Source organism: Mus pahari, chromosome 3, assembly GCF_900095145.1.
Source record: "Mus pahari chromosome 3, PAHARI_EIJ_v1.1, whole genome shotgun sequence".
Classification (NCBI taxonomy): Eukaryota; Metazoa; Chordata; class Mammalia; order Rodentia; family Muridae; genus Mus; species Mus pahari.
The window spans coordinates 11,822,840-11,838,496 of NC_034592.1; the positions used below are offsets into that span (position 1 = coordinate 11,822,840).

The following is a 15,657-nucleotide window of genomic DNA, read 5'->3' on the forward strand; positions in this document are numbered from 1 at the left end:
TGAGAAACACCTGAAAAAATGTTCAACATCCTTAGCCATCAGGGAAATGCAAATCAAAACAACCCTGAGATTCCATCTCACACCAGTCAGAATGGCTAAGATTAAAAATTCAGGTGACAGCAGATGCTGGCGAGGTTGTGGAGAAATAGGAACACTCCTCCATTGCTGGTGGGATTGCAAGCTTGTACAACCACTCTGGAAATCAGTCTGGCAGTTCCTCAGAAAATTGGACATAGTACTACCGGAGGACCCAACAATACCTCTTCTGGGCATATACTCAGAAGATCTTCCAACTGGTAATAAGGACACATGCTCCACTATGTTCATAGCAGCTTTATTTATAATAGCCAGAAGCTGGAAAGAACCCAGATGTCCCTCAATAGAGGAATGGATACAGAAACTGTGGTACATTTACACAATGGAGTACTACTCGGCTATTAAAAACAATGAATTTATGAAATTCTTGGGCAAATGGATGTATCTGGAGGATAGCATCCTTAGTGAGGTAACCCAATCACAAAAGAAGTCACTAGATATGCACTCACTGATAAGCGGATATTAGCCCAGAAACTTAGAATACCCAAGATACATTATGCAAAACAGAAGAAAACCAAGAAGGATGACCATCGTGTGGATACTTCATTCCTCCTTAGAGTAAGGAACAAAATACTCATGAAAGGATACAGGTACAGAGACAAAATTTAGAGCTAAGATGAAAGGATGGACTATCTAGAGACTACCCCATCTGGGAATCCATCCCATCATCAGCCACCAAACCTAGATACTAATGCTCATGCCAGCAAGATTCTGCTGAAGGGACCCTGATATTGCGGCCTCTTGTGAGGCTATGCCGTGCCTGGCAAACACAGAAGTGGATGCTCACAGCCAGCTATTGGATGGAACACAGGGTCCCCAGTGGAGGAGCTAGAGAAAGTACCCAAGGAACTGAAGGGGCCTGTAGGTGGAACAACAATATGAACTAACGAGTACCCCCAGAGCTTGTGTCTCTAGCTGCATATGTTGCAGAAGATGGCCTAATTGGCCATCACTGGGAAGAAAGGCCCCTTGGTCTTGCAAACTTTATATGACCCAGCACAAGGGAAGGCCTGGGCCAAGTAGTGGGAGTGGGTGGGTAGGGGAGCAGGGGCGGGGGGGTATAGGGAACTTTCAGGATAGCATTTGAAATGTAAATAAAGAAAATAATAATAAAAAAATTTTTAAAAAAAGAAACAAAGCTTTTTTTCTTACAAACATGGGTTTAATTCATTTAGCATTAAAAAGGTAGAAGCCTTTCTTTCTCTATGTAATAAATATTGGAGCGTATTTTTCATCCACAGTGAATGAGTTCTTTCTGTACCGGTGCTCTCTTTTGCTCCATATGCATATGTAAGTATGGATGTGTGTGTAAGTATGTAATTATGAGAATGTATGTATGTGTGTGTGTAAGTATGTAATTGTGAGAGTATATGAAAGCTGGGCCCAACTGGGTTTGAATGAAAATGAATAAATGAGCATGAATGAAGCTGAATATGAATTTATGTGAGACCAAACAGGAGAGGTTCAAGAAGAGCTTTGCTTTCTCTGAGGATAGAAGACAAGCAGCCTTAGAGCTAATGAGCTGATGAAGAGGACACAGGCTGAGGGTGCTTCACCCTCCCACCCCACCCCTAATACACTGATGAAGTGGTAGCTCACAGGCCAAACAGCCCAAGGGAGTTATCACCTGCCACCCGCCACACGCCCAGTGGCAACCCACTTTCCCTTGATACCAGGCCTGGGGCCTACCAAGGCTCATCTTTTGTTGCGAGGTTATAGTTAAGCGTGGGCCCTCTAACTTCACTGTTTCCTCACTCCTAGGGGAGGTGAGAAGCGAGGAAAGACCAAGAAGCCTCACCTGAAAGACAGTGAGGATGGCAGCTGGGAAGGTATCAAAATTGGTAGTTGGAGTCTCATCTTGAAAGTTGAACCTGAGGAAACAGAGAAGTCTTGAGTAGAATAGGTTCCATCAGGAGCCTGGGGACCAGTCCCCTGACATCAACGTGCTTCATTGCTGGTGCTCGAAACCCTCCAAATTCACGTCCCCATTGGAGAACCTTCAGGAAGGAGGCAGGTGGGAAGGCCTGGGGCAGTAGTGTGTGCTCTGAGCTCAGCCTCCCTCCCCCGGGGCCCTGGCCTGCCCTCCTAAGCTGGGGCTACTTACTGTCCCCCGAACAGCTGCATCCCCAACAGAGCAAAGACCACAATGAAGAGGAAAAGCAGGAAGAGAAGGCTGATGATGGACTTCATGGAATTGAGGAGGGAGACCACCAGGTTCCTCAGGGAGTTCCAGTACCTGAGGGGCAGGAGGGAGGGCTGAGGCCTAGCCGGCCACCTCAGTGCTGCTTCACACTCACCCAGCCTCCATGTGAAGAGGTAGATGCCACTGCCTGTCAGGCGGCCAGGTCCAAACCCAGACTACACTTTGCAGTAACCACAGCCCTCCTAATGCTGCAACCCCTCAATACAGTTCCTCATATTGTGGTGATCTCCAGCCATAAAATTATTTTGTTACTATTTCTCAACTGTAATTTTGCTACTGTTACGAGTCATAATGTAAACAACTGGTATGCAGGATAGCTGAAATGTGACCCCTGTGGAAGGGGTCGTGACCCACAGGTTGATAACCACTGCTCTAGCTCCTTCACCAAGATATGGCTCACCTGACACTTCTTAAAGTTGTTTCGCCATACTCCTTGAAGAGAAAATATAACGCCCTCATTCACAAGCAATCTTCATGGCATACATGGCCCATCTATACTGTAATGATTTTGCTGCTAAGTGATAAGCTCAACTGCCACCCCAGCCCCTAGAATATTTCCCCCAGGAGATATGCCACCTGCCTTGGCATCTTTACACCTGTTCTTCTGTCACCCTGACACAAGGGATGAGGGATAGTAGAACAGGTGCAAGCCTCCCTGTGCTTGCCTTCCTAGGGTCTTCTGGTAACACCTCTGTATGCTCCTTCTCCCTGGTTCCCATGGCAATGGCCCAGACACCCTCCATAGCCTCTCCTATAGGAAACGTGAGTAGATTCACGTATTAGTATTACAAAGTATTAGAAAACGTTGAAGTGCCTTGCCTTCTGGCCTGGAAAGAGACAACCTGCCTCAAAACAGGGTCACTGACCTCTTTGGGAGGATCTGAACGTCTAAGACTTGGATAAAAGCATTTTTCTGGAGGCCTCTCTTACCAGCACACCACAGGTGCTCAAGGGGGACTGAGAACAAGTCAAAGGGCATGCCTGGCGTATTTGCCAACCTAGCTGGACAGAATTCCTGCGTAACTTCTCTGTTCTTGCATCTCTGCCCTCGGATGGTTTGGAGTTCGGATTTAAAATAGTTGGAAAGGTCTAGCAGAACTTCAGTCGACCTAGGAGGTAACTATAGCTACAGGTTCTGCTGGACTTAGTATGAATGTCTTCTGGTGCCACAGCTACTGGACCAGTACAAAGCATAAGGACTTCTGAAACACGAACAGGCTCAGCCACAGCAGTCTACTACTGCCAGGACCGCCGTGGAGAGGGTCCCTCTTCCTCCCACTACATCTCTGATGGGAAGCAGAGGGTCTTGTCCCTGTGTGCCATCCCGCGTCTCCTCCCTGGGCTTCAGGCTCCTCGTGTACAAATGAAGCAACTTTCTTCTAGAGTTAAGATTTATGTGAAATGGAACTAAAAACTGAGTCTAGCTACTATCATAATTACCAAAGCTGGGATCAGGAGGGTGGAGAGATCAAGCCAAGGAGAAAGTGCCATGTAGGCACCAGGCTGGCTACCATGAGGTAAGGACCAAGGCTCCCTCCCTCTGCACAGTGGGTGGGCAGGACAATGGAAAGATTTCTAAGAACTTCCGCTTTCTTTTATTTTCCCTAGCATGTATTCATGGACATTTTCACTCAAATGCATCATGCATTTTCACCACAGCCACGCCTCAGTCTCTCCAGCTCCTTCCCTTCCTTCCCCCAGTCTTGTCTATGTTTTGGTGTGTGTGTGTGTGTGTGTGTGTGTGTGTGTGTGTGTGTGTGTGTAGAATCCACATATGAGAACAATTATATAACTTGTGTCTCTCTGAACACGACTTGCTCTGTTTACTTACTATGCCTCTAGGTGTATCCTTTTTTTTTTTTTTTAAGAAACAAGAATTTCTGGTTTCTCTATTCACCATAAAGTCACTTTTGAAGGACTGGAAGGAAAAACTGCTCGCTTTAAGAGAAGATGGAATAAAATTGCAGGTGCCACAGAATATAAAGAGAACCAGGGAAGGGACGACAGCACTGTGTCCACTGAGGACAGCCCTAAGGATGCCCTGAGGATGCCCTGAGGATGCCCTAAGGCTCTCTCCATGATGGTCCACTGAGGACAGCCCTGAGGATGCCCTAAGGATGCCCTAAGGCCCAAAGGCTCTCTCCATGATGGTCCCTGCATATGTTGTTTCATAAACAATATTGTACTTAAGCCAAAAGGCACAGAAGACGCTCCGAGATACCCAGCATCCCCTATATTCCAGCCTCACACGCTGCCTCCACCCATTCCCCAGACAGGAGCACACAGGTACATACTTGGTGACTTTGAATATCCTCAGCAGTCGCAGAGCCCGCAGCACACTGATTCCAAAGGAGGTTCCTGGCTTGATGGCAGCCCAGACCACTTCAAAGATACTCCCCACAATCACCTGTAACAAATAAACAGCACCGACACAGGGCACATCTGTATCTGCCTGTAACAGACAGCACCGACACAGGGCACATCTGTATCTGCCTGTAAGACTCTACCCTGAGCTTGCTCTCTCCTCTCAGGCTAAGCAACAGCAACAGTTATCACTGAGACCTCTCTGACCCACAAAGGTTAGAAAGAGACCAGACCAGGCCTACCGCACACTCTTCAAAACGGTAAGGCCAGCACGGCATCCTGTTCTTTCCCAGGGTCACAGGGACAGGTACCCGGGCCAGACTGCAGGGTGGGAGGATGCTGGGCCACAGTCCCCTAGCTCACTGGGAAAACTGAGTGACCAGGTGACAAGACCCTAGGCACAGAAGGAGCTACAGAACCCTGACTAATTGTTAGTCTATATATAGGCTCAGGGAGGAAAGGGCAGAGCCTTCAGGAAAGCAGCTGCTGACACTCTGGCCACTAGACAGAGCTAGGATAGGCCTCCCTCTACAAGAGCTCAGCCCACTGAAAACACGTAGGGGAGGGGTCTTGCACAGCTCAGACTTACCTGCCAGAAGGGGCTTAGTGAGGCTTTTTACTCACCCCAAAGTCAAAGCAGTTGAAGGAAGACCTGAAGTAACTTCTGGGCCCTAGGCCATACATCTTCAGGGACATCTCCGTGAGGAAGAGACCCAGGAAAACAAACTCTGCAAAGTCTAGGAGAAGTCAGAGGAGACAGGGGTTAACTCAGACCCCTCCCCTGGCCTCTGGCCAAGCCTGGCAGCATCACACCACTGACCCCTTGCCACACACCTCTGACCCCCTGAGCCTTGCTCTGTGCCCCCTGCTCTGGACACAGCTCAGGAGGGGGTAAAGAACTAAAAGACCACGAGGCATACCAGGTCCAGTCTGTGTGGTAACAAGTGCTCAGTGGTTGGGTGAGCTGCCTCCAGATACTTCAGGAGCCTGGCACAGTATAGCTGGGCACAGTCCAATGGCCCTTCTACCTCCATTAGGGATCTCAGTCTCCCACAAGAGGCTCCCATAAAAACTTCCTAACAGCCGGGCAGTGCTGGCACATGCCTTTAATTCCAGCACTCGGGAGGCAGAGGCAGGTGGATTTCTGAGTTTGAAGCCAGCCTGGTCTACAAAGTGAGTTCCNGGACAGCCAGGGCTACACAGAGAAGCCCTGTCTCAAAAAAAAACAAAAACAAAAACAAAAACAAAAAAACAACTTCCTAACAGCCTTTCTTAAGGGCCCCAAGAGAGCCATGTTTGATGTGAACTTTACTAATGTATGTGTCTCTACTTAATGGAAACCTCCCGCCAGCCATCTAGCATGAGCTACCAAAGGCACCAAAAGTTTTTGTGACCTCTGATCGGGCGGGGCACAGTAACTCAGAACCCAGAGCAGAGCCACAGAAACCACAAAGTCATGACAAAAGATGAAAGACAACTTTCCAAGATCCCTGTCACCAGAAAGCCACTAGCCAACTACCACAGGGCCTCTGTCAAGGACATGGGACCTCCTGAGGAGACAGATAATGGAAGTCTACTCCTCCGTGCCAGTGCACCCTGAGATCCACCTGTACCTACCACTCTCCAAACGCTCACTCAACTTTGCAGCAGCTAAGACGTTTGCTCTGTAACACCACACGAACAGAGAGGGAAGTCCATTTTATAACCCAAAAACAACTTAACTGAGTAAGCATACCTTCTGGAGCCTCTGTGAAATTTTTAGGCACTTGAATCTAACACAGGGTGCTAATAAGTCGGCTGAGGGCAGAGACAGGACCCTGGCCTATCAGGCTTAACAAGTGACCAGCATCGGGCTAAACACCGCCCGAGTGACCAGCATCAGGCCCAAATGTTGCTTGTCAGCAGGTATAGGGGAAAAGCTATAGCTACACATACCGGCCTGAAACAGCTCAGCAGACAAAAGAAACACATAGCAGAACGGAAGGACCCAACATTCCTATCTGAAGCCCAAAGTACCTGCATATCCACAAGAGCAACTCCTGTGCTACTGGGCTGTTCCCAAGCAATCTTGCTTTTCAGAAAACTAAGAGGATTTGACCAGAATTGTCAGGGGCTAAATTTTCTTTCAGAGAAAGCAGTCAGAAATGTCCTTATATTCTGTCAAGACAGCCACACCCTCCCTCTGAGGCAAGAAAGGGTTCCTTCCTTAATTCTTGCATTATTCATTCAACTGGCAGGCCCCAGAGCTGCTGGGAACTGGCTTGGAAGACAACAGTCATCACTTTCTCTAGGGCTTACAAAAGGGAATCAGAGAAAGACAATTAAATGTGTTTTTCTACTGTCAGGGAGATAGTTTCACTGGCAAAGACTCTTGTCATCAAGCCGGACAACCTGGACCCTTATTGTAAAAGGAGAAAATTAACGCCTACAAAAAAATGTTTTGTTTTTTCGTTGTTTGTTTTTTTCTAGTAAGAGGCCAGTATGCCATGGGAACAGAGTCAAATGCTGTCTATCGTTAGACTTTGTAAGACTCATGGGATGATAAGTTTCAACAGCTTCTCTCTTCATCTCCAAGCTTTGGCTTCAAAGGCCCTAGTAGTGCTTTGGGACCATTGGGGATGGGCAGTCAGATGGACAGAGCCCATCTGTAGAGTGGCAGAGCTCCAGTTGGTCTGCTCCAGGTACAGCATGCCCTCAGCCTCTGGGTCAGTCTAGCCACCAAAGACTCTCTTCAACACTAAGGAGAAACATTCAGATCGCCTTCCTTCATCCATTTTCCCTCAATGAGGCCAAGAGAGCCAGGAATTACAGAGAACCTCTGAGAAGAGAAAGCACCAAGGGACACATCCCCTGGCGGCCTCTCCAATGTGACCTACACCAACTGGGCACTTCTAGCCTTACGCCCATACACATCATCAGACATGCAAGCAGACAATACCCCACAACATATACATATACCCTACTCAGACAGCAAACACTCTGTGGTTAAAGACTCTTGAGATACCACTGGCTCCCATGAGAAAAGTATAAGCCTGAACAACTGAGGGCACAGGGGTCAGATCTTTGGTTCCCACCCAACCCCAATGGGGGATAGAGACGGGGACGTGAACCAACAGAAACAATAAACTTTGTCCCAAGAAAAGTCCTGACATACCAAACCACCTCTTGTACAGGTGACCTGGAGCCAGAGCCTGCTGTTGTATGATGCACACTATCCCTGACCTTCAGGCTAGTGGTTGGTGACACCACTATTCCTTTAGCCTCTGCTGCCTGTACACCTTTTCCTATGAGGCAAGTAATCAATTTCAATGCAGAACTTTAGGAAGCTATAGCCTAGAATCCTACTCCCCAAAAAATATGCACATGGGTGCATGTGACCGGCTACCATGGGGCTGTCAGTGCCTATATCTGATGGGAGCCCTTCAGGGAATGAGCAGCCTTAGTGCTCCATAGAATAAGGCCTATGGTTACATAAGGGCAGCCATCAGGGGATAACAATGAAACAGTCAAAAAGGGCTCTTCTGAATGACTTTAGAAGACGTTTGGCTCACAGAGCCCCTCTGGAGAGAGTGAACAGAAAAATACATCCTAGTCCCCGTACCCACTGGGTAAGTACAGCCAAAGCCTGCAGGAACAGAAAACAGAGCAGTAGCTCTCCTCCACACCGAGGGGTGCAGCACCCCGCGTGATGTGAACGATGCTCCTCTGCAGACCAGGTCTGATGTTAGACGAGCAGAGGAAGTCTCAAGCGTCCAGCTCTTCCTCTCTGCCTTCTCTGAACTGTAACTGGGGCCAGCTGAATATAGCTCAGATCCCAGTGAGAGCTGAGGGACTCACGGACATGAGACAACAAGCCGGCTGGCCCCAGTCGGGGACGTAGTAAAAAGACAGAGTAATCAGGAGATCCCTGGGGAAATACAGAAGCACAGCTCTGCCTCCACAGGCCTCCAGGGGGCGATAGCAGCCTCAGGGCAAAGAGGCCAGAAACGAAGTCATTGATGACTCAGTCTACCAGCCTGGCTTGCCACCGATCGCACCAAGATCTACTCCCATAAGAAGCCCTCATTTCATATCAAGATACAATCGTGATGGGGACATAGCTGGATAAATTAAAAATCACGAGACCTTCAGGCCCCAGACTCAGACCAGGCCAGTGACTATGCAGCAGAGATGGGTAACATCCAGAGTGTCCAGTACCAGGATTTCCAGGCTACAGAGGAGAGTGATGGGGAGAGCCCTGGGGAAGGGACTGGAATACGTACACAGTGCAGTGGTAAGCCGCTGAGGCTGATTATAGTGCACCATGGCCACACACAGTGTGTTCAGGGCCACCACACACAGTACCACCCAGTAGAAGCTCTGTGCTTTCACCATACGCCGGATAAAGAACCGGAACATCTTCTCCTTTCTCCGGAAGTATGATGAGCTCTCTGTCTTCCCACTCTTGAGGCTGGCACGAGCAAATGGAGACCCTGCAGAACAAGTCTTGATGAGGGCTCAGGAACCATGGGCTACCAGGACAGGTACCACCCACCTACGGACATCCCCTTCATGTCCACGCCCACTCTGAGGACATCTTCCTCAGCACAAGCCACTAAGCCACTTACCTCCGTGGCTTCTGCATGAATTCTAGCCCTTTCTCACTTCTCAGACTAGGGAGTCCAGAGCTACTGTGTACCAGACTGGATGATCAACAATCAATGTCTCTGGTCCCCAGGACCCAAAAAGACAGCCCTGACATGGGTACCCTCTGCAGGCATTCCGAGATTTTACCAAGGTCTAGACCCTGCCATTAATACCATCTTTCAAATGGCCTGGGGGCTCTGAAGTCTCTGGCTTTCCTTTTCCCTGCCAACTAGGATCAGCAACCACTGACCAGCTGTTTCTTAAGCAGTTGCTCTGGTTATGTGTACTGGCAGCTACTGTCTTGTTCAGAGTGCTAAACACTCGTGATCTAGAAAGGTCGCTGGCCCTGCTGTAATCTGACTCCTCCCTTATATACAACCAAATGGGCGCCTTCTTCCTCCTCTAAGCATTGACTATTCCTGCTCCATCTTGGCCTTTTCCAGGTCTCTTCATTGGCTTCTGAGTTTGGGTTTTGGCTTTAATGTTACTTACACAATGTCCTTTTCTGACACTCCATCTAAAATATGGTCCTCAACTCACTCCCAACAATTACAATCACCTCATCACCAACAGTCACTGTTTGCTACGGGGCCCTCTACACATAGATGGTCTATGCTGAAACAGCTGAGACGGGTCTGTGGGTACCTGAAGGCCCTGGATGGGTGGGTGTAGTAAAGGCACAGTTTTACTACTTATCTTCTTCAAGTCTGTGCTACTGTCCCAGTTTCTGCCCGAAAAGCCTAGACAGCAGGTGTTTCTAGTTCCTGTGAGAACACACTAAGCCCCAGCTAAGAAACCTCTGAATGCCTGGCCCTAGGGTCTCTCTGAATGGATGCAGGGTGTATATTTTCTGTATATCAGTGTGTACATGCCCAGGCTTTTCGAGACACACTGAAAACATTATCAGTCTAGGAAGTGGAGCCACGTCCCTGAGTCTCTAGAGGAGTCTCCATAGGCAGGACCCAGAGGGAGCCAATAAGCCAGGAAGACTTCCATGGCCTTAACAGTGAAGGCCTGTTCCTGGATGCCACCCCAATAATCACCCACTGAAGGCTGTGCTCCCTCACAACCCCTCATGAGGCAAGCCTCAGCCTCACATCTGTACATGTGGGTGGCTAAATCATACAAAGGCCAGTGCTGCTAAGGACTGTTAAGTGAGGCTGTTCTTTTTTTTTGGTTTTCCGAGACAGGGTTTCTCTGTGTAGCCCTGGCTGTCCTGGAACTCACTCTGTAGACCAGGCTGACCTCGAACTCAGAAATCTGCCTGCCTCTGCCTCCCAAGTGCTGGTATTGCTGTTCTTATAGGCGCCAGGGACTAGGGAAGGCACAGCAAACAGTACAGACAAGCAAAGACCTATACCAGGCAAAACAGAAGACATGTAGAGCAAGACACTGCATCAGACTCTACATGTCTACATACTCACATGATCACATGGAAACCTCCCAGTCACACATGCACATTCAGCACACAACTAACGCCTGGCCAGGCTCACTCTGGCTGAAGATCCAACTAGTTGCTCAAATATTCAACAGTCACACAGTAGGAATATCTGTCCATGCACAGGGCCACTCGCAATACAGAGGACATGCAAACCACTGTGAGTGAGTCACTCAACAAAGTCTCAGGGGAGACAGCAAGGTCACCCATACCCAGCTCACCATTCCACCCAAGAGAGAGGTAGCAAGACGCATGCATGAAGACCTCACAATTGCTCAGTCACACAGCATACGTGATCAACTGTGACAAAGCCACACTCCTCTCCCCACAATGCCCTTGCAGTCCCCCCCGCTCCTCACTCTAAACACACACTCAAAGCAAGACATGGCCATTCCTGTAATCTGAAAGCTTTTTTGTTCCTCAGCTCCAAAGAAATAAAGAGTTGCCAGCTGCAGATACAGTGAAGCCTGGAGTGCTTGGGCAACAGGCATAGGACACTTGGTGAACCTGGGTCTCTGGGCTGAATTTCCCAGCAAACAGCTAATGCATGCTCATGTGAGGTATCTGGTAAATACATTATTCATGCTGTAGGTTATGAAGGAAAAACCAGAGACTGGCACTCTTTTTCACCTTTCTGTGTTTTCCAGATGTAGCTTAATGTCAGCATGTATTACCTATAATGAAAGTATGTCTCTTAAGAAAAACAAGATCTGATATCTTTGAGCTGTATGTATTGGAAAGTTGAAATAACTCCTGAATGACAGCAGGACCCAGTGAGCCAGTTGCACACAGAGAACCCCTCCACTCAACTCAGGGAACATTAGTGAATAGAGGGTCCTCACTGGCCCTCATCATGACTTATTCAACAACATGCAGACACACATACATAAATGGATGATCCGTGCCAGGTTCTATGGAAGGTACACACAGCTAACCAAGATTCATACTGTCATAACTATCTAAAATCACTAAGAAGAAAGAGAGTCCCAAGCATTCTTCCAACCAAGCTGCCCAGAATGTGGCACTGAAAGTTATATATCCATCTTCCAGTCCACACTGTTACCTGTAATCCCAGAGGCCTATAGCCATCAAGGACCCACAGGTAAGACCCCTACCATAATTTCCTGTCTGCCAGCCCCTCCAAGCAAACCCTGCAGTGGCAAGTTCCACCCTGTCCCCTGTACACTACATTTCCCAGGCCACAGCTCTGCCTGCATCCCTGGAGTCGTGCTGCCACCAGGGTCAACCAGCTCTACCTGTAATCCCAGAGGCCTGCTGCCTCCAGGGACTACCTGAAGTCCTACCTGAAGCTCTACCTGAAGCCCCAGAAGCCTACTCCCATTAGGGACTGTCAATACCAAGGACAACCAGATGGCTAAAGGCCAGCATAAGAACACAATCAACCAAAGCCAGGGCAACATGGTACCACCAGAGCCCAGGTAGCCTACTGTAGCAAGCCCTAGATAACCTAACACACCTGAATCGCAAGAAAAATGACCTTAAATTTAATCTTAAGAAGATGATATAGGCCTTTAATGAAAAAAAAATACATTCCTTAAAGAAATACAGGAAAATACAATCAAACAGGTGAAAGAAATGAAAAAAAACTGGTCAAGATCTGAAAATGGAAATAGAAGCAAGAAAGAAAATATAAACTGAAGGAATATTAGATATGGAAAATCTAGGGAAGAGAACAGGAACTACAGACACAATATTCACCAACAGAATACAAGAGATGGAAGAGAAAATCTCAGGCATAGAAATTACAATGGAAGAAATTGATACATCAGTCAAAGAAAATGCTAAATCTAAAAAGTTTCTAACACAAAACATTCAGGAAATGTGGGACACTATGAAAAGGTCAAACCTAAGAATAAGAGGAATAGAAGAAGGAAAAGATTCCCAACACAAAGGTCCAGAAACAATCTTCAACAAAATCACAGAAGAAAATTTCCCTAACCTAAAGAAATAGATGCCCATAAACATACAAAAAGTGTACAAAACACCAAATAGACTAGATCAAAAAAGAAAATCCTCCCACCACATAATAATCAAAATACTAAATGTACAGAACAAAAAAAAAAGAATATTAAAAGTTGAAAGGGATAAAGGCCAAGTAACACATAAAGGCAGATCTAATAGAATTATATCAGACTTCTTAAAAGAAACTTTAAAAGCCAGAAAGGCAGTGTTTTTAAAGTTTCTAAGAGAGCACAGATGCCAGCCCAGACTACTATATCCATCAAAACTTTCAATCACCATACAGAAAAAACAAGATATTCCATGGCAAACCTAAATTTAAATAATATCTTTCCACTAACCCAGTACTACAGAGGATACTAGAAGGAAAACTCCAACACAAGGTGGGTAACTATACCCAGATAACACAAGAAATAAATAATTCCACACCACCAAAACCAAAAGAAAAAGAAACACACACACACACACACACACACACACACACACACACCTAAACACCACCACCATCAAAATAACAGGAAATAACAATCATTGTTCATTAATATCTCTTAACATCAATGGTCTCAATTCCCTAATAAAAGGCACAAGCGAACAGAGCAGATGTGTAAACAGGCTCCATCATGCTACTGTATACCAGAAACACACCTCAGTAACAAAGGTAGACACTACCTAAAAGTAAAGGGCTGGAACAAGGCTTTCCAAGCAAACGGACCCAAGAAACAAGCTGGTGTAGCCATTCTAATACCTAATAAAATAGATTTTCATCCAAAAGTAATCAAAAGAAATGTGGAAGGGCACTTCATCCCCATCAAAGGAAAAATCCATCAAGATGACCTCTCAATTTTGAACATCTATGCCTCAAATGCAAGGGCACCCACATTCATAAAAGAAACTTTAGTAAAGTTTAACTCACATATTAATAGTGGGAGACTTCAACACCCCACTCTCACCAATGGATGGGTCATCAAGACAGAAACTAAACAGAGAAATAATAAAATTAACCAACATTATAAATCAAATGAACCTAACAGATATCTAGAGAACATTTCTCCCAAACACAAAATATATCTTCTTCATAACACCTCATAGAACCTTCTCTAAAATTGACCATATAGTCACTCACAAAGCAAGCCTCAACAGATACAAGAATATTAAAATACTCCTTGTATCCTACCAGACCACCATGGATTAAAGCTGGACTTCAACAACAACAGAAACAGAGGAAAGTCTACAAACTCATGAAAACTGAATAACTCTTTACTCAATGATCTCTGGGTCAGGGAAAAAAATAAAGGAATTAAAGACTTTCTAGAATTCAATGAAAATGAAGGCATAGCATACCCAAACTTATGGGACACAATGAAAGCAGTGCTAAGAGGAAAGTTCATAGCACTGAATGCCTTCACAAAGAAATTGGAGAGCTCTCATGCTAGCAATCTAAAACTACACCTGCACACTCTAGGAACAAAAGAAGCAAGCACATCCTAGAGAAATAGATGGCAGAAAATAATCAAACTCAGGGCTGAAATCAATAAATTAGAAACAAAGAGAAAATGAAACCAAGAGTTGTTCTTTGAGAAAATCAAGAAGATAAACAAACCCTTAGCCAAACTAACTAAAAGGCAGATAGACACTATCCAAATTTTAAAAATCAGTAATGAAAAGGGAGACAACAACAGACACTGAGGAAATTCAAAGAATCATTAAGTCTTACTTGAAAAACCTGTACTCTACAAAATCTGAAAATCTAAAAGAAATGGATAATTTTCTAGACAGATACCACTTAGATAAATCAAGATCAGGTAAACTATCTAAATAGTCCTATAACCCCTAAAGAAATAGAAGCAATCATTAAAAGTCTCCCAACCAAAAAAAAGCCCAGGGCTAGATGATTTTAGTGCAGAATTCTACCAAACCTTCAAAGAGCTAATACCAATACTCCTCAAACTATTCCACAAAACAGAAACAGAAGGAGCACTGCCAAACTCATTTTATGAGGCCAGTCACCCTGATTCCTAAACTACACAAAGACTCAACAAGAAAAAAAGAGAATTTCAGACCAATCTTCCTTATAAACATTGATGAAAAAATACTCAATAATATACTCGCATACTGAATCCAAGAATACATCAAAGACATAATCCACCATGATCAAGTAGGCTTTATCCCAGGAATGCAGGGATGGTTCAATATTATATATATATATATATATATATATATATATATATATATATATATATATATATACCAACATAATCCATGATATAAACAAATTAAAAGAAAAAACACATAATCGTCTCATTAGATGCTGAAAAAGCCTTTGACAAAATCCAACCCCCCTTCATATTAAAAGTATTGGAAAGATCAGGGATACAAGGCACAGACCTAAATACAATTAGGGGAATAGATATTAAGTCAATAGCCAACATCAATTTAAATGTAGAGAAAGTTAAAGCAATTTCACTAAAATTGGGGACAAGAAAAGGCTATCTACTCTCTCCATATCCAGTCAATATAGTACTTGAAGTCCAGGCTAGAGCAATAAGACAACTGAAAGAGATGAAGGGGATAAAAACTGGAAAGAAGTCAAAGTATCCTTATTTGCAAATGATAAGATAGTAGACATTAGTATACATAGTTGTTGATCTTAGTGCCTAAGCTAAGGGTGTTCTAATATAATTTTTCCTGCAAATTTCATGATGTCCTTTATTTTAATAACTGAGTAGTATTCCATTCTGTAGATAAATCACATTTTCTTTATCCATTCTTTAGCTAAGGGATATCAAAATCATTTCCAGATTCTGGCTATTACAAATAAAGCTGATATATGGTACTGGTACAGCGACAGACAAGTAGATCAATGGAATAGAACTGAAGATCCAGAAATGAATCCACACACCTATGGTCACTTGATTTTGACAAGGGAGCTAAAACCATCCAGTGGAAAAAA

At 45.3% G+C, this 15,657-nt stretch overlaps 1 protein-coding gene across 16 annotated transcripts in view; it reads right to left on the reverse strand.

The window, feature by feature from the left end:
• Positions 1 to 15,657, reverse strand: part of Cacna1b (calcium voltage-gated channel subunit alpha1 B) — a 174,868-nt gene that overhangs the window by 96,549 nt on the left and 62,662 nt on the right. For all 16 annotated transcript variants that reach the window (XM_029537092.1, XM_021193050.2, XM_021193049.2 and 13 more), the window contains exons 11-15: positions 8,926 to 9,135; positions 5,288 to 5,400; positions 4,594 to 4,706; positions 2,201 to 2,332; positions 1,895 to 1,967 (exon numbers count right to left, since the gene is read on the reverse strand). In XM_029537092.1, the coding sequence (XP_029392952.1) occupies positions 1,895 to 1,967; positions 2,201 to 2,332; positions 4,594 to 4,706; positions 5,288 to 5,400; positions 8,926 to 9,135 (641 nt within the window). The remainder of the gene's footprint in view (positions 1 to 1,894; positions 1,968 to 2,200; positions 2,333 to 4,593; positions 4,707 to 5,287; positions 5,401 to 8,925; positions 9,136 to 15,657) is intronic.